General features: G+C 36.0%; 3 protein-coding genes across 3 annotated transcripts; 1 reads left to right on the top strand and 2 right to left on the bottom strand.

Annotated features, from left to right (window-relative positions):
- Positions 1–4,999: 4,999 nt before the first annotated feature.
- Positions 5,000–5,548, bottom strand: LOC143556729 (uncharacterized). The gene has a single exon (XM_077045985.1). It carries the CDS (start codon positions 5,546–5,548, stop codon positions 5,000–5,002), a length of 549 nt encoding a protein of 182 aa, XP_076902100.1.
- Positions 5,549–11,847: 6,299 nt separating this feature from the next.
- LOC143556728 (uncharacterized) lies at positions 11,848–14,300 on the bottom strand. Its single transcript, XM_077045984.1, has 3 exons — positions 14,044–14,300; positions 12,928–13,069; positions 11,848–12,026 (listed from the first exon to the last, which is right to left on the bottom strand). The coding sequence occupies exons 1-3, from the start codon at positions 14,298–14,300 to the stop codon at positions 11,943–11,945; spliced, it is 483 nt and encodes a 160-aa protein (XP_076902099.1). The 3' UTR covers positions 11,848–11,942.
- A 1,769-nt stretch (positions 14,301–16,069) lies between these two features.
- Positions 16,070–17,782, top strand: LOC143556736 (small ribosomal subunit protein eS24z-like). Its single transcript, XM_077045992.1, has 5 exons — positions 16,070–16,153; positions 16,239–16,280; positions 16,988–17,158; positions 17,250–17,336; positions 17,605–17,782. The coding sequence occupies exons 1-5, from the start codon at positions 16,079–16,081 to the stop codon at positions 17,635–17,637; spliced, it is 408 nt and encodes a 135-aa protein (XP_076902107.1). The 5' UTR covers positions 16,070–16,078; the 3' UTR covers positions 17,638–17,782.
- The last annotated feature ends 5,297 nt before the right edge of the window (positions 17,783–23,079 follow it).

Below are 23,079 nucleotides of genomic sequence, written 5' to 3'. Positions count from 1 at the left end.
GTCTCGTGAGAGTTTATAGTGAGCTACACCCACAAATAGGGCTGTAAACGAACCGAACGAACACGAACAAGGCCTTGTTCATGTTCGTTCGTTAAGAAAATAATGTGTTCACGAACGGTTCACGAACACTTACCGAACGAGATTTTATGTTCGTGTTCGTTCATTAAGGAATATAATGTGTTCACGAACGATTTACGAACACAAATTAAATTGGCAGAGTCTAGATTCAGACCGATATATTCATCAATTTAAATAATGAAAGGCTGTAAACAAATCGAATGAACACCAACAAGGGTATGTTGTGTTTGTTCATTTAACTTTAAAAGAACACGAACACTTAATCGAACAAATATTTATGTTCATGTTTGTTTATTTAAAAATGGGCATTTGTGTTCTTTTGTTTAAAATCTAAACGAATATAACTGAACAAAGATAAACGAACATGTATGAGCAAATGTAAATGAACACAAATATAAACGAACTTAAATGAACACAAATTAACAAATATAAAACCTTTAAACAGATGACCTATCGAGATAATATTTAATTATTTTCTTTTAATACATAAACGAGCATAAATAAACAGATATAAATGAACGTTCATGAACATAAATGAACGAACGGAACATGTGTTCATGTTCGTGCATTTAATTAAACGAACACAATTTTTTTGTTCATGTTCGTTCGTTTATTAAATAAACAAACATAAACGAACTTCCTGCCGAACGGTTCACGAATATTTCACCGAACGTTCGGTTCGTTTACGGGCCTACCCACAAAGTTCAATTACAACAGAATATACAAATTAAACAGCAGCAAATATAATAGTCATATATATATATATTAACCAGCGAATTCACCCCATAAATTGTCCCTTGAATATTATATTATTTATGTATAGACCATCACAAGATCAAAACAAAAATAAGGGAAAAATAAAAGTGGGATATGCTGCCTTTGTAAGCTCTCAACAGCCAGCGTCCCATCTGGTGATACCCTACGTATTGCCTCCCAACGAGGTAGGTCCTCAAACGTACGCATCCCGGCCTTCCGGGCATCCTACAAGTTCACAACCCCTGTCTTTGGCCCATCAGTAAGGTACTCAATCGGATACTTCTCAAAAATCCTCACTGTCTCCAGGTAATAATCCTGGTAATAATCAGACCCAATGGCAACCGGGTCACTGCCCCCTCAGCACGTCGGCCACGACCAATAGATGATAACAAAATAGTGGTCATGTTGACCTCGTGGCCATCGATCATGCTACATAAACATAGTAAATCTGCATTGCTGCACTTCTCAGGGCCCGACCAACCGCCAATGAGAGTGGAAGCAATGACCCGGTGCACGTACCTATGTACAATATCTCGAATGGAAGCCTTGACTACATTGCTGGCATGCGCTCCACAGCAATCGTACCCCAGAACTCAGGCAAAATATCATCGACACCCAAAACCGGTATGTGCCAGTCATAAACCCCCAGTACTCTCTCTCTAAATGCAACAGTCTGAACCTCCGCTCTGTATACAAATGATATAGTGCTTAATATACATAAATCCCTTGTATATTTTATATATTATTTTATTAGTTTATGTTTGGTTTTTATTAGAATTTGTATACTACTAACATATTTGAATAATGTAGGTTCCGGGACTTGTTCATGGTTAAAAAGGGCGAAAAAAGAGCTAAAACAAGCCTAACCGGTGAACCGGAGCATCAGAATTGAACCGAACCGCATCAGAATTGAGCCGGACCGCATCAGGAAACGAACCAGAATGGTCAGCCAACCCTAGCCCGTGGCGCCGCGCGACCGGGAGACAAAACGCCGCTATGCGGCGCTCTGGGGATCCCGTTTCTCAAATTTTCTTCGTATTTTATCAGTTTTGGGCCCAGGAAACCTATATAAACACCCCCAAACTTAATCCTGAGCATACCCTACGAACCATAGACGAATTTGGAGTTTCCTGGAGCTTATGATTGCAATATTTGGTGGGTTTGAAGGCTAGGAATCAGCCAGCGAAGTGCTTATCATCCTAGAACGAAGACCACGGGTTTTATCGCCTTTAATCTTCCGTTCTTATTTATTTTCGCCATGATTTCCTTTATTATCGTTTTGTTTGCTTTTATATTGTTAGGCTAAACTTCATAGACTGCCTAGGCTTATGATGAACCTTTGTTGACGTTTGATTTTGACTTGTGATTTATTTATCGTTATGGTTTTTATGAACTAGTTAAAAGGTTTAATTATATTAAATTGATGCATATGTGTACTTAGGGTTGTTTAATTAAGTTTTATTATTCCATAGTTGCCTTGATTATTATTTGTCATTATGATAGGTTGCTATTAGGTCATCTACTTTGTGTTTTTGACTATTTTATGATTGATTTCGAATAAGATCATAGGAATAATATTATTTAATTAAATAAACCTAAGTGTGTTGCTAACCTAAATAGTTGTAAGGTGCTAGGTTATTGATAGGTCTTTGTTGATCAGGATTGCTAGATTTAGTTCTTCGTAAGGAGTCCGTCTAGGTTTGATTGATTAACTTTGTCTATCGAGTCAATTGAATATATTAGACTGCCTATGATTTCCGCTGTAAGGTAGGATTTCGTATAAAGGAACTAGTTTGTAATTAATTAGGTGACCGTAAGGAAACTTGATTTTTAATACCAGTGTGCGTTAAAACTTATTAGAAACTCATAGGTGTCTCTTGAGAAGGGTCAGGGGTCCTGTTCGGGTTTTCTCTTAAGCGTCTATTTTACGATCCCAATTCCATAACTAAGTATTCTCCCGGTTAATTGATAACTGAAACTTAGGGGATTCTAGCCTAGGTGGTTGTTTGTCATCATCTGAATTAAGTCAAAGTTCTAAGTTTAGTCGTCTTTAGTTACCTTAATTAGTTTAAATTAGTTTAAAATTAGTTTATTATTAAAACCCCCTTAAACAAATAATAAATAAATAGCCGTGTCTGTAGTTGAGTCTAATTAGCTAGTAAACGTAATTTAAAGAGTCTCGTGGGTTCGATATCCGGACTTACTTAGCTGTACTAGAGTCGACCGGTTCACTTGCAGGTTAGTAGTTTAGTAGAGTTTTAGAGAGTCTAGAGTATTACTTAATGTCTAGATTAGCGTAATTTAGTTAATAATTACTAGACTAATTTTAGCGCATCAAGTTTTTGGCGCCGTTGCCGGGGTGTCTTGGTGATTGCGTTATTAGCTTTGATTAGACTTACTTGCTATATACGTGCTATTTGTATTTTGTTTTGTTTTTGAGTCATAGGATTTAGGTTAATATAGTTTAGTTTAATTGTTAGTTTTATTTAGGAGTATTTAAGTAGGAGTCTACTTGTCCGTGTCTTTTATTTATTTTGAGTCTCGTAAATATGTGTGAGATTTGTGGTGGGCCCCATTTTACACTTATATGTCCTCAATATGTGGGATGCTTGGCACATTATTATACTAATCCTCCTGTGCAGCAACAACAAAATTTTTGGCAGGGGCATCATTCATATTATTATGATGATCTATATCAGCAGCCTCACTATAATCAGGGTCAATTCGATGATCAATATTCTAACAGCAACCCTGTTGAGAGTAGTGTGTTCGAGAAGGTGAATAAATTAGAAAATATATTGACTCAATATCTGGCCTCAGATTCCCAACAGAAGTTAGCCGAGCATGCTATCATCCTGAAAAATCGGCAGAACATTATTACAGATCTCCAACGTACATTAGAGAGCATTACTAGGAGATTAAATGAAGAAAAGGAGGAAGAGAAGAGATTGGAGTTATTGGAGTATGTTGACAAGTCAAATTAGGGGATCACTCAAGTAACGGAGACGAAAATGGACGATGAAGTCCCACCTCCGGTTCCACAAGTCGCTATTGCTAATTACTGGAGTGACTCTGATGATGAAGTAGACGTAGAAGAGTGGGCTGCTTATCAGAGGTCGTTGGTAAAGAAAGAAGTGATAGAGGAGGAAATGAATTTGGGAGATTCACTTGAGTTGATGTTTGGTGTTGAAGAAGAGATGGAGGATGAAGTGGATTTAGGAGATTCACTTGATTTGATGTTTGGTGTTGAGGAAGAGATGAGTCAACATTTTTATTGCATGAAATACTAAAAGTACGTTGAAGATGGCTTAGCACGTTCGCTCCAGGATGTTCGAGACGATCATGCCATGGCGGATGAGTGGTGGATGAAAGCAAAGTAAATTCCGGCTTGGTGAAAGGAAATAAATCTCCGCTGCTATTGTGGCGGGAAAGGAGCCGTCCATCCTTGAGGTCCTTCAAAGAAAAACCAAAAGGGTCAAACTTAGCGGAAACTTGGTTATCAATAGTAAATTTACGTACAGATAATAAATTTTTGATAACACATGGTGAGTGAACAATGTCATTAAGTTTGTAGGTTTTGTTCGGGAGGGTGTATAAGCCATTACCGGAACCAGTGATGGGCAGGCGTTGGCCATTTCCAACAAATATAGGACTTGGATGTAATAAAGATGGGGTTAGTATAGTACCTGGATCGGATGTGATGTGAGACGATGCCCTCGTGTCCATGTTCCAGTGAGGGTCTTGATAGTTTAAACTCATGTTTGAGAGTGCAACACCAATGTCACTTAGGCAGAGAGCATTCCCATGTTATTGACCGAAACCAGGAGGGTTTTGAGGTGGGTTGTTAGGCTAAATGGACTTGATGTGGTTGTTGAAAGTGAGCACTGGATTGTTGAGGGTAGTGTGTTGGGTGAGACGGGTATGGTGTGGGTGGGGGTGTCCAAGGTGGCTGTGTAAAAGGCTGTTAAGACGGCATTAAGTTAGACTGAGGTATGGGAGCAATGTTGGTTTGGTGGTGTTGTTGGCCCAACGAATTTTGAAATTGTGTTCCCCAAGAACTGGACCCACGACCACCAGTGGATGGAGGTGCGCGACTGCTGCCGCCTTGTCGCCCCCCACGCATATTATGACCACGGCCTCTAGCTGCCTTTATCGGGTTATAGTTTCATCCCCGATAGCCATTAGGATAAGGTGACCGGGTTGAATCGGTTTGAGCAGGGGTATTATAGTGCAAGAGTACGGTGTCACGGCTGTTGTTGGATCTAGCAGCAATTCGAGTTTGTTCGTCTTCAATCATGTTCCGAGCAACCTCCCATGTTGGTTTGTTTTGGTTTATGATTGCAGCGATGGTGTCGTATTCAATGGGAAGTCCACGGACCATTTGTATAAAAAGGCGGCTTTCATTGACTGGTTGATCAACATCGCGTAGTTGCTCAGCGATGTCCTTCAAGGTTTGACAGTAGTTATCAAAGGAACAACAGGAGTTGAGGGTGGTGTTGGTGAACATGGTTTCAAGGGTGACGGCTCTGGCGTGTTTGTTGTTGACAAAGATATCTTGTATTTTTAGCCATGCGGCTCTAGCCGTGATATCGATGTCAAGAACACGGGAGAGTAGATCGTCGGATAATGTGTTATATATCCACTGGAGGAGAGCGCATCGAGTTTGAACAGGCAGAGAATTTTGGGTCAGATTCGTCGGGTGGTTCGGTGCCATCTATGTGATTGAGAAATTTGTAGGCGCGGACATGGAGTTTGAAAAGTTTAACCCAAGAAGAATATGTTACTTTCTTGCCGTCGAGGGTTTGTATTTTATTGTTGATGTTGGTGACATTGTAGGCTTGGTGTAAGGGTTGTTTTTCTGGTGAAGTTTGGTTGTTTGTGGCTGAGGATTCATTGGAGGGAGACATGGAATATGAAGAAGATAAATGAACTAAGAAGAAGAAAGCACTAACTGGACAAAAAAAAATATGAACTCTTGATTTTGGCTCTGATTACCATAACAAATATTGGACTTTTGTGAATGTTTTTTCCTTGATTCGATATGTCTGACACAAACAATATAAAGGGATGGATGCCCACAATTACCTCCTATGATTGTGGGTCACCATAAAAATAAAATCATGATTGATTCCTAAATATACGTAACACCATAACCACCAAATTAAATTACATTAAAACCAAAATAATCTGCAATAGTTTCCTTCAATAAAAAATTAGCAAACCGTTTGATCAGACTGATTTATACTAGTAATTTGAAAATCTAATTATTAAGAGCATTGCAACCGTTTGATCAGACTGATTTATACTAGTAATTGAAAATCTAATTATTAAGAGCATTGCAACTTACAATTTATTTCACTTAGAAATGAAATATGGTTCAAATGGAAAAGAGGCTTTGGGTTTATATGGGGACAAAACTTAACCATGGTTAGTTGGGATATAAACTAGGATTGTGGATTCGTGTAAATATGTTAGGTTATGAACAAAGCTCACTATGCCACATGTTATGATATCAAACCAGGGTCTGGTCTGATTGCTTCTGGATCACACTTTTATCCTCCACTCATTGTAGGCAGGTTGTAATCTCATGCTTGAACTTAAACGAGCTGGCTTGTGTTAGGCTCGTTTACTTTATCGAGCTAAAAAATCTAGCTAGAGCTTGGCTCACTTAAATTGAAGCCTGAAGTCAAGCCGACCTCGTTAAATTTTTTATTATTTATTTATTTTTTTAAAGGAAATATTTTTTTTAAGCCGAGCTTTTTTCGAACGAGCCACGAAGTTTTTAAACCATCCTAGTTGTAGTTGATACAAGGGCCCACCACATTCAAACAAAATGCAACTGGTTACAAAGACTTTACAAGTAATTGATGCGAATCCAAACACACACTTTTGTTATTGGTTTAGGTAAAAATCACGTTTTAAAAACATAATCACATATTTAATGCATAGATTTATAGATTATCATTTTATACCTTTGTAAACAATTATCTATATAGTATAATTAAAAAGTTTGGTGCGACAGATGGTTTTTTTTGAATATTTTATTAGTTTTCTTTTGTATTTATGTAAATCACTTTGATGTATTAACAATTATGATATAATGGTGAGTTGGTTGTTGGTAATTTAGTTAGGGCTTGGGAATGGGAAGAAACCTAGGTTCAAGTCTCCTAGGCAAGGCAAGGATTCATGATCCTTTTTTTTGACATGGAGAAATTCCTCTTTAAATAGAATTTTTTTTCTTTTTAGTTTTTTCTTAAATATTTTATTTGTGTCTTTTGTTTAAATATGATAATATAAATAAGAGACTTGGTATCACAAGTACCTCCATTGGGCCACTTGGCAGCACCTTATTGGTTAAAGACAATTTTTTGTTTTAGTTACGGTACCGTAACGAACGTGACGGAAACCAACCGAATTCTCATAGAATGATCGTGTTTTGTTTTGTTTTAGCTCCACTATCGAAACAAACGTAACGAAAACAGACCGAATGCCAATTTGTTCTTTTGTTTACACTTTCGGTATCGTAACGAACGAGACGGAAACTGACCGAATTCGCGTAGACTCGCCACCTCAACACCCGGATCAACAACGGTCGGGTTTTATCAATGCCCGAGTTTAACCAATCGACGTTACCCCATTGGTCCGCCTCAGTTTTTATAACTTTTTTTGTTTTATTTTTGGTTTTAGTTTCGATAAAGTAAAGCAAGTAACCAAAACCGACCGAAGTTGCGTCAACTTAGCACCTCAATGTTTGAAACAGATAGCGTTTGGGTTTTACCACCGCCCGGCGCGTTGTGCCGGGTTAAAAACTAGTTTAGAATAAAGTTAGGACTTACATTACTTGAATATATGAGTTTTAAAGTTATAAGTACAAAAAACGTAATTTTAACAGTTAACCGTTTATGGCTCGGTTTTAACCGCATCACAGGGTTCAATAATTAATTTTCAGACTTTTTATTCCAAAGATAGCTTTTATATTTAAATCTGTAACTTTTATATTTTCATCTACCGGTTTTTAACCATTTACTCGTTGTGTAAGCATCACAAAAACTTATAGTCAGTCCATGGTAGACCGTTTTTTGAATATTTTCACTTTATAAGACTTTTTGAGGGTTTTAGCTTATGTTACTTATAATATTATGTAAAATCATGATTTTTAGTTTATTAGTAATAAACTTCACAGATGCTGCATTTAAAAGTGTTAAAACTTAAAAGATGATGTTTGGGTTTGCATAAATGTGCATTATACCTTTTGGTGAAGACTAGCCTTCCTTTTTTGTAAAAACTTCAAAAATAAACTGTACACAAATTACACTTGTAACTGATGATTTAAGTTTTAAAATGAAGGTTTAGCATATTAAAAGATTACGGGAATGTTGTTTATTACGGAGTAAAAGATAATCATATTTTACTCAAATAATATTGCAAATGTTATCACGAGCAAATGTTATAAAATTTGCCTTTACTGAAATGCGGACTTGGATTAAGGATTTGTGAACGAATGTGAGTTACCAAGAACAGAAGAATGGACGTATCTTAAATTATTAAATGCTTCATCGGATAAGAATTTAAAGGAAGAATTGATCGGAGAGGGATAACTAGATTAGCAATTTCTTTTTAACTTTCCCTTCGTTAATAGTAAGTGTAAGATAAACATTAAATATTTAATATGATGAATAATGCTACACAAAACTTGATGTAAAATAGTAAAGTGAACTGTTGGTCTTATGGACCAATGGCATGTGGTATGGTTAAGACTTGGAATCTGAAATCGAACTTGACTTTAAGAGGGTTTTTTCACAGTGATAGATTTTCTACTTGATGGCATTCCTAAGTGAGTCAGGACTGGAGCGCAAAAATCTACATAGATGATTGACATACCGTCTTAGAAAGACCGACTTGACAAGAGCATATTATGAAGGAGGCGTAGGAATGTAGGATAAAGGTTGGGGATTTATAGAACATATAGATATTAGGGATTAGGCGTACCTCTAGGTGTAGGGAGCACGTAGACCTAGGTGGGGCGTTTAGAGTATTAAGATTCTTTAGTTTTTCGTTTACATGTATTTCTGTTAGCCCGCCTTTTTATTTATCGTTGCTACTCCTGCTGCTACTGACAATGGTTTATGTTAAGTGTTAAGTCCTATAAGCACATGTTTCCGTGTGCTTTTATTTGCCTCATTTTTGTTTTGTATGCCCTTGGAGCCCCGGTCTTGCTAGGAGCAACATCTCTATCCTATTGATAAGATGTGTTTTCATTCAAAGTCTTCCCATACTCTACTTTATAAGTGAAATTTTATTAGGCGTGATTAATTGGCTGATAGCCATTAGTGTGATGATTGGAAGGGCTGTTTAAGGGTGTTTGGATGAATGGGATAGATAACAATGATAACATAGTGTGATAATGTGGATAAAACATAGACAAATTACGATGTAGAGACTTTTTTTCTTTTCTATTTGACACAGCCTTATTATGTGTATTAATCGAAGTGAGCTTGGATTGATCAGCGATTACCCCATTGTAAACAACACCAGCTAAACAATATTCCCTTATAATCGAAGTAAACTGGTCGTTTATGTAAATATAAAAACCTTTCGTTTTTTACTCATTCTCGGTCTGAACTCACTCATGTTCACCCCTTCATCTAACCACCATCCCAATGAACCCCCACAAATCCAATATCTACTCCGGTCATCTACAACATTCTTCGATAAAACCCTAATCCTCAACGGTAGACTCAATGGGCACGCTAACAGCATCTCCGACCTCATCATGTCATTTGACTTGCTACATCTAGGACGCACGCACTGACAAGTGTGTCAATACCCAACGTAGCCAAGTCAGTTTCATCCTTTGCAACAAATTCAACATTCATTCCAACCTTATCGTCTTCATATCGTTTGATGAGACAACTGCACGCAAAAGAATAAATAAATAAATATAATAAAAATTAAACACGTCATCAGAACTCCTCGTACATACCACATTTCTATGGATCAATTGATTATTTTCCTCAACAATGATTGTAGTGGCTTCAAGATCCTAATTGACAACAAGGCCCTAGGGGTTACGCTCACTAAGTTCTCACCTAATGTAAAGTTTATTCTCATGACGACATTCAGACCATAATCTACTTACTTAATTTGGTATGGGATTGCTCTAACTTGCGTTAGATATTGCGCAAATGGTCTACTAGTTTTCTATGCTAGAGTTGTAAGTGTTTAATAAATGGCAAACGGCTACGATCTCTATACCGCTTCGGATTGAAATTAGACCATCCTGGAAAACTCTTGATGTGTTGAGTATGATTGTAAAGGTGATATTCTAAAAAAAAATAAAATAATAAAATAAAATAAAATAAACCATTAAAAGTAAACCTAGTTGGTGTCCTACCCATTTTGACAAGTTATTTCGACTAATTTTATTCAGAACTCAACCTAACCCCATCCAACTTTTTAATAGAAAACTAATTTATCTCTCTTTTATCTACACAACCTAATCTAACCCAACTTTTCATATGTATTCACAACCCCACCCAACCTAAACCAATTATTTTAATACATATATCTTATTAGGGTTTTAGTTTATTCTATAAAAGTTATTAAAACTAATAAAAATGTTTATTTTTTTAAATAATATTATTTTAAGTATAAAAAATTGTTAAAAAGGATAATATCATAATTCTATAAAAAAAACCTTGAATTTTTACAAGTATTAACAAAACAAAATTTTACATATAAAACAATATTAAAAAATACATATTTTTAAAAGTGCTCTGTCTTTTAATAAAATTTATATCGAAATGTTCATAAAAATAAACTAAATGAAACGGTGTTTTTAGATTTTTAAAATAAGTTAATAATATAAATTATTAAATAAAAAGTAAGTTATATAAAAAACAAATAATTTGAAAGAAAGGAAAAGAAAAGAATATTTAATTAAAAAGTGGTTGTGACCTAGGTTGGGGTTGTAACCCGGGTTGTGAGGGTAAAAAGGATTTAATTTTTTTCTTTATTCCTTGAATAGTGTCATGACTTCTTATGAGGTCATCAATAAACCTATTCTTAGGTTACTTTCATTCACAACCCAACTTAACCCAACTTTTCATTAAAATACTAATTTTTCTTTCTTCCACTTATATAGCCAACCAAACTCAAAATTTTCACTCTCATTATCAACCCAACAAAACAATTTTTTTAAAAATAAATAGATATGTATTATCTCTAATTCTTATTGTATTTTTTTAATAGAAAAAAATTAAATAACTATTTTCATAACGACTGTATTTCTTGATGACTATATTCCAACGAATCATAATATAAATTATGAATCTTATCAAGTTATATGAATTCTAATTATGTAATTCTAACCTTTAATAAGAATCGTATAAGATCTTAGTACGACTCTTACATTTTTAAATAAAATTTTGATATTAATAAAAATTATATTAATGTTTCAAAAAAAGTTACAAATTTGGTATTTGGATAATATAATTATTTATTTTGAATAAGCATTTGGAACTAATAATTCATGGTAGAATCAGTGGATATGAAATTATGATGCATTGTCCTTTAAAGCGGGTAACCTTTTGAATTAAATTAGATTATAAGGTTTAAAAGGTAAAATTTATTTACCAATAACATTTTGCCATGTGTAAAGAGAATGACTTATGTTCGGTGGAGCAACCAAGTCGCGGAAATTAAAGGGTTTTTTCTTTTCTTTTAAACTATTTGGCCGACCGACTTGAACAATTTTTGATTTATGGGAATGGTCTTAATCCTTTAGCTAATCTTTTGATTTGATCTTTCTGACCCTTGAAAAATTGAAATCAGCCCAAATGAGCCGAAATTGACAAACTATTATTTTCCTGTTTCTTAGAACTGAATCGTGCAAGTGATCATCAAACCTGTAGAACTCTAAAAGAGTAAAGTTATCTAGTCATGTTCATGTCACAGGCCTTTAGAATTATGCTTCTTTTGTGCAAAATCGGTTTACTAGCACATTTATAAAACTATAGAGAAATTTAATGCTAATTCATAGAATAAGATCTTAAAATAGTTGGCAATTTACATAGCAAAAGAAACGCACTCCTGTTTCTAGCCAAAGATTAAGGGCTGTTTTTTAAGCCAAACGTGTCTTCAACACCACTGGTAACCTTTTTTCTCCGCTCAGCAATCATTTCCGTATATGCCTGAAACGGAAAACATAGTAAATATTATTGCATTAGCATCTAGTCACCAGTTTCTTTTGAATGCTGATCAAAAGCTCACGGTTCGCTTGAAAAAAACTTGGGTCGAGAAAAGCTCGTATGTAAAAGAGCCAAGCCTGAGCCAGGTTCGTTGGTTGGCTCACTCAATTGGATCGTTTAAATTAAACCCCATATTAAATATATATAATAATAACTTATAAAATATAGGGAAAAACAAAAATAATACATAACTGTTATAAATTCTCTAGTTTATAAATTTTGTATTATGTGTTATGTTAAAAAAAATTGTCTTTTATATATCACTATATAAAAAAAATTAGCAAACCGGCCCTAGCTTTTTATAAACCGAGATCGAGCTCATATTTATAGCTCGGTTTCAAAACTGAGCCATGCCAGCTCGGTTTATCTTTGATCCGAGCCCGAGCTCCCTAGCTCAGCTCATGAACATCCCTGGGCCCTGGCTCTGTCTAATAATATAGGACTGTGAGCAAGCCAAACCAGAGCTCTGCATACCTTAAATTCAGCTTGTTTCAAAATTCATGTGTTAATCTTGAGGTTTTACATGCTCAAACTTGGCTTGTTTGTCGGAATAACATTAGTGGGCATTGCACATATAAGACTATAAGTTCGAGTTTAACATGTTTAACTTAATAGAACTCGAGTTTGGCTCCTTAAGAGCCTTATGTGTAAAATTTGACCTCAACTAGTGATTGGTTTTACAGGCTACAGCTTGAGTTATTTGTCAGATTAAAAATTGTATATATTCCATTTTTATAGTAAGCGCAGGCTCCAGACATGGCTCATTTAGCTTAAAATCAAATCATGGCTCGTGGTTCCTTAAGCTCAACCGCTAGAACAGATGATTTAGTTTGTTGGGTCGTACCTTTGGGTAAGAATAGAGAAAAATGTACCACCATGTGCCAATTAAAACAGAAGCTACCGAAGTGGCTATAATATTATGCAGTATTAGCCAACTGCCAGCAACAACTGATGCTCCGGTTAATGTTATTGTCCATGGTTGACACCTACAAATAAAAGGTTTTAAAAACTTGACATGAAACTGCATCAGTAGATTTCCCTAAAGATAACAGAATTACATGCATTCTGTTCCATTCACACATTCAAAATCCTCCAATCTCTCCTGAGCTCTTCCATCATACATTTTGGGAATTTCGAAAGGTTCGCACTTTTAGATTGAAACTATTTGGTGTTTCTCCAAATATTTCAACCAGATGAAACTCAGAGAGATCAAGAACTTCGTATGTGGTTTTTGAGAGTGAATTTTCATGAACCAGAGAATGAGCATGCGACCCAAAAGAACAGGGTATCAATTCTCTATTTTGACTTATGATAGTCATGTGACAAAATCCAAAAATTCATTTTCTAATGAATTTTCAACATAGTAATTATAGTCAACCCCGGCCAGGGGCGCTGTCACTTGGAAACCCAGGGGCTTTGTCCCTAACATCACAATAAACTAAAACAACAAACAGGTGTGCACTCAACTCCGCCTGACTTGTTTAATGTATATTATGATTTACATTGGTCGACAAGTCAATCCAATTACAAGGCTGACCCTAAAGGGGGGCTGAGTGGTCGACGGTCACAGGCCCGACACCCCGCTAGGCCCAATTTTTTTCTTTTTAAATTATATGTATTTTTATTAAAAACAATATTTATATTTAATGTTTCAACTCAATTACATAAAATCTAGTGGCAAAGGGGTATTACTCCCAACCAAAAGCTCATCAGAGACATGTTGAATCATATTTTTATACAAAAGTTTTTTACACAACCCAGATTATAAGCCCGTATAAAAATTAAATTGTTTAAACCCAACAAAATCGAGGCCCAATTTTTTTTTTCTTTCTCGGAGCCGTTAAAATATCTAACACTCCAGCATCTTGAGCACATGAAATAAAGCTTAATTAAGCAGACAATGGCATTGAATTCTAACAAGAAGAAATGAAGAAGGAAAAGTGGAGAAATAGTTAGTTACCAGGAAGGTTTGGTGTTCCAAACGGAATCGTATTCGAGAGAGAGATAGTTGAGATAACCGTCCATGTCTTCCACTACGCCATCCTCATCCAAAAACCTTCCCGCGGATTCGTCCGGTTGCTGTCCGTTGCTATGAATGCGTTGGGTTTTGTTGCGGAAGAAAGTAGATGACCGAACTCGAAGACGTGGCCGGAATATGCCGCTATGAGATCCCGGCCAAGGAGTAGACCAGAGATTCAAGACAGAGAGGCTCGCCATTATCTTCATTTGGTATACGCTTCCAAATATCTTGCTGATAGAATGCCGTAACGGCGTCGTTTGCAAATATAAGTTAGTCAAAAATAGCTCTTTGTTATTCATTAAAAAAAAATAATGAAACCTGACACTAATCCGATTTACACTTTTTTTGACTCTATTTAACACGACTCTTAATAGCTTATTCGGCTTCGGCCGGGCTAATCATGTTCGGGCATTTTGGGCACCCCTAATAATTGGCTTATGTGTGTTATTGTACAAGAAAGGTGTGTGGAAGGTACGGGTGAGTATTTGATAGTACGAACACAAGGAACGATGAACACCGATACAGGGTGACACGGTTGGGAACCATATGGTTGTTCATAAGCACGGTGACGAGCGCACAAAGGAGAGATGTGAACGTCGGAACATGGGGATGCCTGAGGTTAGGGTGAGGGCTATTCAAAAAGTTCACGGCTCCAAACTCAGTTTAACATCAAAATCAAGCTTAGCCTAGCTGAGCGGGTTCATTTAACTAATTTCGAGCTCAAACTCACCCTAGCTCGACTCGTGAACAACCCAAGTTGGGGAAGGGTGAAAATCCATAAAAAAAATATTAATTCATAGTTTTTCTTTTAAATTCTATAATACCCTATAATTTTTCTTTTAACAACTGGATTTTTTGCGCTATATAAAATCCTACAATTCTCATCATCATCATCGTCGTCGTACTCAGTAAATCCCACCGATAGCAAAACTATGGTAGGGTCTGAGGAGGGTAAGATGTAGACAGCCTTACCTCTACCCCAAAGGAATAGAGAGGCTGCTTCCGGTGAGACCCCCGGCTCGATAGTAGTTTTGCATCAAGCCTTGGACATAAGACACATAACACTCAACCACCGGGACATCAGCCGATTGGTGCGTGTACCCTTGTCTTTCGGCTATCAGAGCCACCACATGATGCCTGATTAACCTCCCGCCACTTTTAACGTTACTTTCACGAGATTAGTAAAATAACGTCAAAATTAGTGCAATTTCACTTTTGCCCACCCGAGGGTTCACACATATATACATTATATGGGCGCACCGCAAGTTGGGCGTAAAATCCCACAATTCTAATAACTAAAAATCATCCAACCTATTATCACTCTTTATATTTTTATCAATTTTGTAACGCTTAATTTTTTTCTAGCATAGTTGTTAAGTTGATATTTGATCCTCACACTTCTCTTACAACAAACCCTATGCCCTATATCATAATAGCAAAGAGAATAAGTTCTCTACGTCGAAAAGTACAAAATTAATTATAATAGTTATATGTATCACTACCTGTATTAGACCTAAACCACTAATAATCCTGAAGAATGATAATTAAAAACAAGGCTTTGTAATATCTACCAAATAATGTAATCAAGGCGAAGTGGTTTATGATATCTTGCTTTATCATATATAAAGATTAGCTCAAACTTTTGGTTTGAATGTATTCATCAGCTACTTAATCAATTGTTTTCGTCGAACACAACAAAAGTAAGTCCTAACAATATTTGCTACCACAAACTGTTAGACCATATTTCCGTCGCAACAGCGCATTCATTCACAAAGTCGCTTGAGTTGTTTACTTACTTCATAAACCAATAAAGATGGGCTACTGGGCCGGGCTAACGAAACATAAATTTAAGTAGCCCACTAAAAGTAAAATAATGTCCAGTGTAACCCATTTCTTCATACCCATTTATATAACGGTATTACTGGTTGTTAATTCTTTTTTTTTGGTGGGATTAATTAATTAATTAATAGTGAAAATGGCGGACACGAAGGCAGTGACAATCCGTACCAGGAAGTTTATGACAAACAGGCTTCTTTCCAGGAAGCAGTTCGTGAGTTCATGTTTTAACTATGTTTTTTTTTCTTTTTTGTCATTTGTAGTAATTTAATTATTTGTTTTTTTTTTTTTTCATGTAGGTGATTGATGTGCTTCATCCTGGAAGGCCCAATGTATCCAAGGTTCTACACTCTTCTATTCATTTTGAATATGTTTTTATACATGTAAAATCTTATATCTTTGTAACAACTTGCAATTTACAAATGATTGCTTTAGATAATCTTGAATTAAAAGGTTTTTTCGTTTATGATTAAGAGGGTGTTTGGGATTGCTTATTTAACTTTGTCAAAAGCGCTTATTGGCTTTTGGCCTTTTGAAAAGGAGTTTTTAAAAAAGTGTTTGGATTAGCTTATGCGGTTGGAAAAGCCATAAGCCCTTTTTAAAAAATGTTTGGCTTAGCTTATTTACGTAAAATGATCAAAAAGGGTAAAGGGTGGGTAGATTAGTAAAAATCCAATCAAAAGCCAAAAGTATTTTTGAAAAGCCCTAAATTGGGGCTTTTGGAAAAGTGCTTTTTCAAGCCAATCAAAAAGCCAAAACAAAAGGAGCTTTTACATTTGCCAAACACCTTTTTTGCTTATTGGCTTTTTGAAAAAGCCAATAAGCATTTTTCAAACTCAATCCCAAACACCCTCTAAACAGGCTTCTTTTATACAAAATAATGATCTTGTTTTTTTTTTCTATTAAAGCCATTTAGTATTTTGTAAAGCTCTACCATAGACAATTTATCAGCCAGATGATTGTTTTTACTGTTTTTTTAGCTATTCTATTGGTTTTACTCATTTAAGCTGTATCAAAAAGTGATTCTTTTTTTTTGTATTTTTTTAAGGCTGAATTGAAAGAGAAGTTGGCTAGAATGTACGAAGTTAAAGATCCGAATGCCATATTTGTATTCAAGTTCAGAACTCACTTTGGTGGTGGTAAATCAACTGGTTTTGGATTGATCTATGATTCCGTTGAAAATGCTAAGAAGTATGAACCAAAATACAGGCTTGTCAGGGTAAGTAGTTAACTATCTTACTCATAAGTTTGTTTTTATGTTTTTGTCATATATATATTTTTTTTCAAATACATATTTTTTGGTTTTGTAGAATGGTTTGGACACCAAGGTTGAGAAGTCAAGAAAGCAATTGAAGGAAAGAAAGAACAGGGCCAAGAAGATCAGAGGTGTAAAGAAGGTAAATGATCAAATAGTTGATAATAATACTACCAGCAAACGGGCTCTTTTCGGTCAATCATTAAGACACATTTTCATGTAAACTAGGGTGGTGCATGTATTGGTTTGTGTCGCTTTGGGCTCAAACCAAACCAGCTAAGGTTTTATGCACAACCTTTTATAATGTGTGCAATATAACACTGTCAAAGCTAGATGACCCATTTGAGATAAAAGCAAATTGACCCACATTGTAACTAAACAGGTCTAATGTGATTTTCTTGTTTGTGCAGACCAAGGCCGGAGATGCTGCCAAGAAGAAGTAAAAAGCTTTGAGATCATTTGCTGCATTTTCAAAATCATCTGTGTTCTTTTTATTTTTTTCTTGGTACTCGACTTACTATTGCATGTTTTATCTTTAATCGATTATTACCATTATGAGAGGAACAAAGTTTTAGAGAACTTGGTATAGCAAGAGCGTTATCTTTACTTCTTTGTTGACTAATTTTCAAATTTTGGATGGTCTGTTCTATGCATATCGGTTACTTGGTCATTCGGTGTTATATCGCACACTTGTTAACAAGATTATGATCTTGGTTATACTAGCCACCAGTTTGTTGATATTGTTGGTCCTATTTTCAAGTAAAAGTTGTAAATGTACGTGTTGTATCAATTCAGCCTGTAAAAGTCTTAAATTTTCAAAGGGAAAGGTGAAGGCTGACAATTATTCCAAGTGCAAACCCAAATTTGAAATATTTGAAGATCTGATTAAGAATTTATAAAATCTCAGCTTTTGAACCTTATGTACTTTTTATTATTGCTAATATTGAGTTAAATGAGAGCCAACTCAATCATTTTAAGGTCTTAAAATTTGAAGCATTTTAAAAGTTATTTTGTTATAATGAATTTGAAAGAAATGAAGGATCAACATGAGAAGCAAATTACCAGTAGCGAACATTTGAAGAAGACAAGATAAAACTCATATAGTGAGAAAAATATTTACAGCAGATGTCTACAAACCAATAAATTATTCCTCATGCATTATGGCACTCGGTTACAAATTTAACGGGGAGAAAAACAGTTAAAAAAACTCTTTCATACCTTGCAATGGAAAAGAAGTTGGATATTAGCGATCTTGATCCAAGTTCTTTTACGACCGCTGGTATCTTTTGAGAGTAGAAGCCATCAATTTCCAATCATTTTCCCTTTTTTTTAACTAGAGAATTATTAAACTCAGTGTAGATACTTGAGATTCGACTTGCGAAAGGGGAAGGGACGCTAGTAATGGCAGATTTAGAAAAAAATTCAGGGATATCTCAAAATTGGTTTTTGGACCTAGGGAGTAGGGCCTAAGGGTATCCGAATATTTGCTCAAGGGTATCCGATACATAAAATGAAGACAAAATGAGAGAACTGTCATTTCTGTCCCTGTCATTTGTCACTTTTTCTAGTTTCCATCCAATAATTTATTTTTTGACATTTACGTCTTCATGGTTTCTAAAGGTTGCCATTTTCGTCTAGATTACTAACTCCGTTAGCATGGTTCTGTTAAATTGTGTAATATTACCTAAATACCCTTAATAAAATAAAACCAATTTTAATACCAGTTAAATAAAACCATTTTTAAATAATAACCCTAACTTCCACCAAACACAGTAATACATATCATCTCCATCTTTACGAAAAAATCTTATAGAATAGTAACCAATTTTAAAAGTGTTCCAATTAGGTCACTAATACATATTTTTCCCAAATCGGGTCACTAAATCTTCAAATCAAGTCTCACCGATTTTTTTGTGCATTAAGAAAAGAACTGGAGGATAAGATGTGGGGGTTGGATTTTGCAATATATGTAGTTAAAATTAAAAAATTAAAAAAAACGTTAATTTTATTAAATTAAAAAATAAAAAATAAAATTCACGTCGTCACTCAGCGCCCACTTCAAAAAAAAGGTAAAAAGATTAACTATGTAAAACAAAAAAGAAAAAAACTAAAAAAACATGTTAAAACCTTTAATTTAATCAAACATGAAAGTTAAATGACTTAATTGGAACACTTTTTAAAGTTGAGTGACCTAATTGGAACACTTTTGAAAGTTGCTTACTGTTATACGAAGTTGCCCCATTAGATGATGACCAGTGTTTATATGATTATGACTAGTGTCGCAGGTCACGAATCTCAGTGATTAAATGATGACCGATGTTTATATGATTATGACTGGTGTCGCAGGTCACAAATCTCAGTGATGGTTGCTGGCATAGCAGTCGTTGAAGGTCGTAGATTTAACTGTGGTGGTGGTGGTGGCCGAATTTTATAGTGGGGGTGGTGGTCGTGAGCCTCGTATGAAGGGATTATAAAATAAAGCATGTAAAAAGTCATAAATACCTAGAGGTGCACAAATCGGTTTTTTTAAAAAAACCGGTTCGGTTATTAACCGGACCGGTTTTTTTCGTCCTGGAAAAAAACCGGTTCGGTTAATAACCGGACCGGTTAATAACCGGTTTTTGTGCATGAAAACCATAACCGGTCAAACCGGTTACGACCGGTTTGGGAACCGGTTAGAACCGGTTAATAAACCGGTTTTTTTATAGACCGGTTTTTTAATAACCGGTCTAACCGGTTAACCGGTTTTTTTTTTTTTTTTTTTTTTTTTTTTTTTTTAAATAACCATTATTTTTTCACAGTATAAACAAACCGGTAACTACAAGCATTAAATCGTTATCGCATATTCGTAACTCAAAAATACATAACTTTCATTTATAGCTTTTACATTAAAAATACAAACATTAAATCGTTATCGCATATTCGTAACTCAAAAATACAAACATTAAAGAATGCTTAGACACGATTACATTAACAACTTGCTGTTTCTTACTCATTATTTTCATCGCTACCCGATCCCGAGCTATTCCTTAGGTAATCGTCGTACGCGGCTTCTTCATCGGTCATTGGTTGAGTGTGTCCTTGATTGACCTCGTCTTCATACAAGCCCGCCTCATAGTCCATTTCCCCCTCGAGTGAGCGTTGATGTTGTGCCCTATCTAAAGCGTCCAAGTAATCCTTGTAGCAAATAGACATCTCTACAGCTGGTGGAGTCAGTCGAGTCCTCCTAATCGATATAACCCTGCCAGAAACAGAAAAAGCAGACTCCGAAGCTACCGTGGAAGCTTGGACCGTTAGTAAATCTTTGGCCATGGCGGCGAGGATCGGAAACTCATCCTCCTTACCTCTCCACCAAGCCAGCAAATCAAGACTTCTAAATTCATCCGGAGTCATGTGTTTCACAAAGTTGGTACCACCATACCTTCCAAGTTCACTGCTTGGGGTGTTTACCTTTTGACGTTTACCGGCGTCTTCCCAAATCATGTAGTACATCCCCATTTCAAGGTCGGTTTGGGATTGGGATTGGGCAACAGCTCTTAACGAGTCATGAATTTGGGAAGACGACCCGTATTTTGTAAGGTAAACATCATACATGTTAGACAAGGTGGTGTTGAAAGCATTCTTTAAAGTTTGGTTATAATAGGGGTTTTGATCGTCGTTTAACTCTAGCTCATCACAAATTTTTTCTATTAAAGCTTCAACACCACCAACATTTATGCAAGGGTTTAACGCAGCAGCACATGTCAAAACAGCGGGTAGTTGTTGAAAATATTTTCTAAATTTTTCTTTCATTTTTACACCCATATCAAAATAAGGTGCACCCCTACAATGAAGTTCACCCAACTTTGTGCACATGACAGCAATTTTTGGTAAAGCAATGGGGCTTGTTGGATAGTAAACCCCGGATAAACTTGTTGTGCAAGATTTAAAAATTTGAAGTACCTCCGTAACGATCTCAATCAATAACCAGTTTCTAGGATCGTACGGTGCACATTTACCCCTACTTGACATTATTTGATGAAACGCAACTAGTGATTCTTTTTGTTGGATGGCTTTCTCAAACATATCACAAGTCGAGTTCCATCTTGTTGGACAATCCCAATTGGGCCCCAACCATTGACAATTAGCTTCATCACAAAATTTTTTGTATCTTGAAAATGTTTTATTGTTGCTAAAAACATCTCGTAACATTCTTTTAAAATTGTTTCTTTGCGTTTCGATCACGTTTAACCCATCTTGCACGGCCAAGTTGATAATATGTGCAATGCATCGGCTATGAAAAAACGCTCCATCACAAATAGGTTTATACTTTAATTTTAAATGGCCAACCGCGGCCGTATTGTTGGACGCGTTATCAAACGAAATTGAAAAGATTTTATCTTCAATCTTGTATTGTCGAATGACTTTATCCAAGAGTTTAAAAATATTTCTGCCCGTGTGCGGGTAATCAAACAATTGAAACGCAACGGTTCGTTTCATCATTTGCCACGACCCGGGGTCAACCCAATGAGCCGTCACACAAATGTATGAGTCGGGCGAACCATTAGGTACCGACCACACATCCGTTGTTAAGTTTACACCAGTTTGTAAGTTTGAAAAGTATGAAATTAGTTCGGATTTAGCGTTTTTCCAAGCTTTAAGACAATCTCTTCTAAGGGTCGAACGACTTACGTGTTGGTAGCGTGGTTGAACATACTTTTGCATCATCGACGTGAATTGAGGGTTGTCGAAGTGGTTGAAAGGAAGTGTATTTTGAATCACAAAGTTTGAAAACTGGTGACGTACCTCTTCAAGGTCGTACGTAAACACCGTTCCTTGATTCGTCATCTCCGGCTGCGAACTACTTCCCGATTCGTCCTTCAAGGCCTTGCAAAAGGGCCTTTGTACATGCGCTCTTAAAGTGGAGTTTGCATCTTTGCCATAAAACTTCAAACAATGTTTGCATCGAGCTTTTTGGGTACCGTTAGACATTTCGCATAGGTCGAAATGTTGCCAAACATCTTGGTTTCGTTTCGTGGGGATGACCCGAACGACCGTTTCTCCCGTGTTCGAGGCACCCATGTTGACGGATGAAGCAGCACTTTGGGAGGCCATGATAATCGACTACGAAATAAGAGCGTATGGAGTGGTAATGTGGTATAATTGAGCGTGAGATAACAAAATAATCGCGTATGTAATAAACGTTTAGAGCGTTTGGAGTTGTATAATCGAGTGTGATCTAACCAATACCCAACCTAAGCTATATATAGATGTTTGTGGGGGTAAAATGGGAAAAAAAAAAAACGGTCAAAAATAACCAAAAACGGCTATATGGCCGTTACTCAACGTTCAAAAACCGGTTTTAAACCGGTTAACCGGTTTTTTTATAACGGTCAAAAACCGGTTTATAAAAAAACCGGTTAACCGGTTTTTCTAATAACCGGTTATTAAAAAAACCGGTTTTTAATAAACCGGTTATTAAAAAAAACCGGTTTTTTTAAAAATCGGTTATAAAACCGGTTTAGGATCCAAATTGTGTAACCGATATACAAACCGCCGGTTTGTAAACCGGTCAAACCGGTTTACAAAAAACCGGTTTTTTTAAAAACCGGTTTCCGGTTTAAACCGGCAAACCGGTTCGCCGACCGGTTTTTTTGACCACCTCTATAAATACCCTTCACTTAACAGAAAGTAATCATCGGTGTTAGTAAACTGGACTGAAATAACAAGAACATGTAACCATGAGAGCGGAACTAGCGAAAAAAAAACTTTGGACGGAAATGGTAAAAGTAACCAAACCATAGGGACATAAATGACAATTCTCTCATGAGAAAAACTCACTAATTTTCACTTTGCCGACAAAGTTAAGGGGCAATCGAACTACCCCTAAAATCTTTATAGATCCA

This window comes from Bidens hawaiensis, unplaced genomic scaffold, assembly GCF_021521415.1.
Source record: "Bidens hawaiensis isolate Kalapana, Puna unplaced genomic scaffold, B.hawaiensis_p1.1 tig00018672_1, whole genome shotgun sequence".
NCBI lineage: Eukaryota > Viridiplantae > Streptophyta > Magnoliopsida > Asterales > Asteraceae > Bidens > Bidens hawaiensis.
The sequence above is the reverse complement of the archived record's forward strand: the minus strand, read 5'-3'. Positions and strand labels throughout refer to the sequence as shown.